The sequence below is a fragment of the Euprymna scolopes genome, chromosome 36, assembly GCF_053919585.1.
Source record: "Euprymna scolopes isolate OS-2025 chromosome 36, ASM5391958v1, whole genome shotgun sequence".
In the NCBI taxonomy this organism is placed as follows: domain Eukaryota; kingdom Metazoa; phylum Mollusca; class Cephalopoda; order Sepiida; family Sepiolidae; genus Euprymna; species Euprymna scolopes.
This window is the reverse complement of record NC_136517.1, coordinates 17,621,640-17,627,639: the sequence shown is the minus strand read 5'-3', so window position 1 is coordinate 17,627,639 and position 6,000 is coordinate 17,621,640. Positions and strand designations below refer to the sequence as shown.

At 35.4% G+C, this 6,000-nt stretch overlaps 1 protein-coding gene across 1 annotated transcript in view; it reads right to left on the bottom strand.

The window, feature by feature from the left end:
- Positions 1-3,362: 3,362 nt before the first annotated feature.
- Positions 3,363-6,000, bottom strand: part of LOC145260363 (bifunctional glutamate/proline--tRNA ligase-like) — a 121,993-nt gene continuing 119,355 nt past the window's right edge. Inside the window, exon 35 of the mRNA XM_080118299.1 lies at positions 3,363-3,639. Coding sequence (XP_079974425.1) covers positions 3,483-3,639 — 157 coding nt within the window. The 3' untranslated portion in view covers positions 3,363-3,482. The remainder of the gene's footprint in view (positions 3,640-6,000) is intronic.

The following is a 6,000-nucleotide window of genomic DNA, read 5'->3' as shown; positions in this document are numbered from 1 at the left end:
AATGAGGTGTGAGAGAAATCTGGAGATTGTTTTTTTTGAATTAGCAGATTAGCTGGATAAAAATGTGGGAGTCAATAATGAAAGAATTCCGCAGTTTTAAATGTAGGAAGAAATCAGGTAACCACAAATCACTGACAACGGCACACCTGAGTGGAGTGGGGATACCAATGAGTGCCCTCTACCAAAACCTGGATAGCGTGCACGAGCTGCAACCATTAACAAAACCCAAGGTTACAAGCAGGGATTCCAAAGTCAGTCCCTATTTAAAAAAAAAAAAAAAAAAAAAAAAAGCGCAAATATTTTTCTGATTGTTTATGATTTGTGAGAAAGAGAAAATGAGCAAGTAGTTTAAAGGGTGTATGAACCCTCCTTTGATAGTGAACTGAACATGGTTATCTTTTCACGGTTGCATGCACATAGGTTAAGTCATAGAGAAGGACCAAAAATGAAAAAAAAAAAAACGTTTTGCATGCACATAGATTAAGTTGTGAAGATAGACTGAAAGTAAATAAGAAAAATTTTTTTAAAAAATGAAAGAAACCCCATGTTTTGCATGTACATGGTTTGATGAGTTACAGTTATACAGAAGGACTGAAAATAAAGAAGAGAAACTGTTTTGCATGTACGTAGTTGCAGTCACCTTAAAATGACCAGTAAAGTGAAAAAAAGGGAGTTTATCAATTGAAAAATACATGTGTAGGCGAATATAAAAATCCATGACTCATAAGCTGTGGAAGCTTATAAATGCATGGGTGCATGTTCAGTTATTGATTGAGTGCCATTTTCTCTGATGATAAGAACTATGAACTACGTACAAGTAGATTGAGATTGTCGGACTGACTTCCTCATCTTGGTTGCTATTGTCACAACGTTTCGGCCGTTTTGCCCTCCGACCTTCGTCAGACAATTACTACGTACAAGTACTTATGCACGCATACATACTACATTATAATATATACAGCAGTACAACCAGAACCATTGGACCAGAACATTTTTGCATGCTAAATGGACAATTTTTGTCAGTTGCTTTTTATTGACTGATTGTAGAATTACTAGTTTCGGGTCAGGCTTCTGGTGCAGGTCGCATACATGCCAATTATGACTAATTGACAAGTGAAAGGAAGGGGCGGATATGACGAGATCCCTGGCGACACCAGATGATCTTGCTTTTCAAAAAGAGGAAGAGAAGATGGGAGAGGATGAGGTATGGTTGGGGGGGGGGGCATGCTGACACTTGGTCAAGGAAAAACAGATGTTTATGAGATTCCTGTCCACCAGAAAAGATTAAATATTTCAATGAGAAAAAAATAGTTATCGCTTATCACATGAGCCGGGGTGGGGTTTTTAAGAGAAAGACAAACGAGAATTGACATCTATCAACAACGGAAAGGTTGTTTTTAAAATCTCTGTTGAGCGAGATGAAGAATTGGGGTGAGGGGTCGCCGCCAGGCATTGTTCGACCTGGGGTGACTAATCATGCCTAATTGGTAATAAGTAAAAACCTCAGTGCAGGTGGGGGTTGAGGTCTGGTAGAGATAAGCTCTAAGAGAAAAGAAAGAATAACTCCAAAAAGGTGGAAGGGGAATTTCTGATTTGATAAAAACGATTGGCTTTTTAGAGTTAGGGTCCCTTTTACACTGGCTGGCATTCGAGGCGTCCACATCGCTCCCACCCTGCCAGGGGGGGAGGGGGGCCCTCATAAGAGCTAAGTTGAAAGGCTGTTGTTCTTAGCTGGGAAATTAATTAGAGGAACTTAAGTTATACAACCTGCATCATGAAGCTTGGATCAAAGAACTAGACTATAAACAAGTGTAAAACGATTTATGAATAATTATTTTGTTTCGTTATATAAAAATGTCCCAGAGTTTTTCCTTTCTTTCTCGATTGCCGGCCTGAATGAAGATGCAGTTTATTTCAGATATGCCCTGAAGCCAGATGATGAAAGAGATAGACTGGATTCAGCACGAAGCCAGAGTGACGACCGAAATCGACAATGTTGCCACACGGACTTAGGGTCATGCACATTTTGCGTGCCCTGAGGAGCAGAAAGATATTTTCCAGTGACCAGTGAGAGTTTGGTCACCCTTGAGAGGTCCACCACTAGACAAGTAAGAATCTAGTCCTGCTGGGTTTCATCTATGGTCCTGTGAGCTGGGAGCGACGAACACTGCCAGAAATACATCACAAGTATGCTCCCGTGAACCAGGATAATGACGGATGCGGTCCGGCCCTCGGACGAGAGAGGGTGTTAGGGTTATACCAAAACCTTTATATATACAGCATAATCATGTATGCATCTCAGAACCGCATTGACACAGTTTTCGTTAGCTTTGTCATTACTAAATGGTAGTGATTGAACGATTCTAATATTTTTCCCCGATTCCGATACCATTAGTGATTCCGATTCTTTATAAAGCTCTGCTATTTTTTTCCCCAACTACCATAAAAACATGTGCACCTATTTTCTCAGACATAAAAACCCACTTGTGTGGAGGATGATCAATATATTTTAGTTTTACTGGTAGTTTAAAATCAATAAATATTTACTATTTTATTATTACTACCTGCAGTGGAAGATTAGTTTTAAACAAAATCAATTAAGATAATTAAAGTAATTGTTTTTAGTATCGGAAAACAGGTGCAATTTTTTCCGATTCGGATACCCTGAAAAGTTCCGATTCTTCCTATTCCGATTAATTATCCCAACACTACTAGATGACCATTTGGCATTGCATGTAGGAGGACCTTCATAACTCCCTGCAAGAACTGCAAAAACCCAACTTTGTCATCTCCACATTAGGATATACATGTGACTGAGGACCACGCGTGAATTTAATATTCCTATGATACTTCTGCCTTTGAAGGAAGCCGGTTCAATCCGCCTAGCAATTTTATCGATTAAAAAGTTTTAATTATTTTAAATAAAAAAATAAAATCTCGGTAGTCAAACTGAGTTGTCACCCTTGAATTTAAACATATTCTAAAACAACATGGCCGCTTGCAACTCCTGTCTCACTTCCTCATAAAATTTGACTTTCTTAGTTTAAAAAAAAAAAAAAGAAGCCTATTTGATCAATTGATGTAAATTTTGGAATATGACATTTTTTTTCACATGACAGATAGGTAAAGATTTGTCTGTATTTTTTTTTTTTTTTAATTAAATTAAATTCTACTAAATAAGAACTTATGTCCCCCACCCCCGGGGGAAAAAAAAACAAAACAAGAATAACCTGAGCAAAATAAAACATTGGATATCTGCTCCCTACTCCATGGAGGATGCATTAGGGGTATTATATGTGTATATGTTTATAGAGTGAAGAAAACATACCCCACCGCCTTCCAAATTTTACAAGAAAGACAAATTTAATGTTTTATATAGATATATATATATATTATTTTTATTTTATTTGTCAAAATTTTTGAATTTCGTTTCACGTTTTGTAATTTTATTTGATTTATTTATGTTTTTTTTGCTTTCGACTTTAATAACTGCGGCCAAAGAGTGTAAAGAATTTCGCCTCTTTCTTGCAATCCGGATGGATACAATGTGTGCCAGGTTTCAACTTTTCAGGTTGCTTGAAAGGAATACATAAGCCCTTTGCACCCATCGATGGGGCGCCTTCTTCAACGACGACATCCCTAAAAATAAAAAGAGAAAATCAAGTTTTATATTTCACAAATGAAAGCATAATAGTCAAAGAGACATAACTACTGATTCCAATATGGAGAAAAACTGGAATTGCAAGAATTATACATAAAAAAATGGTACTTGTATAGTTTAATCAAGACATTAAAAAATGAAAATATCGAAAAAAGGTTATATTGTACCTATCTGTTTTGAACTGAAGATCTCTGAAAAAAAAAATTTCACTTAATTTAATCAAGTAGTTTTTATTTTTTACAGCGGAAAAACACGTTTTTATGACAGCATGTTGAAGGCCTTGGAATTTTTAAAATTTTTGTTGGGATTTTAGAAACGTCATGGGAGATAACTCCATGTAAAGCGCTGACACTTCCTCCCCATCTTTAATACTAGCTTTTCTTCCTAAAAATCGAATCTTTTTGCTCGGTATCATAACAAATTGTTTTTTTTACTGTAAAAAAAATAAAAAAATAAAATAAAAACTATTTGATGAAATGAAGTGAAATTTTTTTTTCTGAGAACTTTTTTTTTTTTTTCTCAATATTTTCATTTTTTAATGTCTTGATTAAACTGTACAAGTACTAAAAAAATAATTCTGTCGCTTTTAATAAAAATTATTTTTGATAATTATATACCACGATGAAGATGGTTACATAAACTGGATGTAGCAGCATTTGGAAGTATTTAGTTCTCTGGTTGTTTGTTTTTTAATGTCATATTAATCCTTTTCGGGTTATTTAATGCCAAATCCAGTAGTTTAGAAAAAGGTCTTTATGTTTTTAAATATTTATTCATGGGGTTTAGTTGGGTTGTTTTGTAGAGAAAAAAAAAAAATGTTCTTTTTTTTTTTTTCTTTTTAACTTTTGTAAAAAGTTTTGTTACTCTCGAAAAGAGCATTTGCTCCAGATTTAGTTCTCTCCCACTGTAAGAACTGTAAACATCAGAGTCGGAAAGTGGGATCGAGAAGTCAGCACCCTCAAGGAGGAACACTCTGACCTTCAAAAAGTGCCTGGCAGCCCCGTCGACATTCCCTGGTTAAAGGCGCCTCTGGTGATTAGCAATAAAATAACCCCTTCTCAAAGAGAGAAGGCAATACCTGGGAGGATGGGCCTACTAGAACTGCACAGGAACAGCACTATACTGCAATCAACAAGAACCAGATCATTATAGGAATCGTCTAACCTCTGTAATACTGGTATATAAAAAGAAGATTAGAAGGGGAAATTTCTGCAAAAGTTTAAAATTAATTTTCCACAAGAAGTCTAGTTAGAGCTACGTGTCCAGACATTCCCAAGCCTCCATCGCTCAGATGTTTAGTACAGAACTGAGAAATGTGAGCCTATGAGAACCCTTAAGCAAGATAGTACAACCTGTTGGTAAAGGATGAGATAGAAGATGTATGCGGTACACGCCTCGGCTAACGATAAAAATATTTCAAACTCTCGCATGTTAGACGGAGCTCCATAGAAAGATGCGTGGGTGCACCTAAGAAACTATTTAGTCCTGCTTGTCACTCATTAAACATATCAACGTGTTAAGCAATGAAGATGTTATTTCAAACTTTAGTGGGACAAACTAACAGACATGAAGACAAAGCCTCTTATTTAAAAAAAAAAAAAAAAAGAGGCCATCTCCATAATTTTGCTTTATGTATTCGATGATGAGTACGCTATTTTTATCATCTGGTAACGCTTCAAAATGCTATTGAAAACTGACGCGTGACACGATGATTGAATGATGTACAAAAAAAAAAAATGTGTGGATGAATCTAAAATGAATGAAAAAATTAAAAAAAGGAAAAAAAAATGCAAACATGCTGCATGCTTAGCTTAGTGCACAGATGTGGATATTGCTGACGACAAGCTGATGACGGGGAAAAATATCAGATTTGAGGTTGGACCACCCAAGAAATTCATCGATAGAGTAGAAAGTGAACCATGGATTTACTTTCGGCAGCTTCGTAACTCCCACTTCCCTTATTTTGTTCTTTAGTCCTCACATTCAATGAATGATGTTTCTGACAAAAGGGGGAATAATTGCTGTTTTCTTAGAATCTATCTATATAAAACTTATTGTTGGCTAGTTTAGATCTTGAAGTGGTATTCCTTACACAAAATGGCTCCGAGCTCTGTCTGGAGCAATTAAAAAAAAAAAAAAAAAAAAAAAAAAAAAAAATGAAAGATAAATAATTATTATTAATATTGAATGAGTATGAATAAAATAGAAAAAAGTTCCAAGTGGAGTTAAAATATCTTTTTATATGATGCTTATCATTGGCTCCTTTTTGATCTTGAAGTAATAGTGTTTCTTTCATTTTTATTTTTTAGCTCTTTACATCAAATAGCTTTATACTTTGA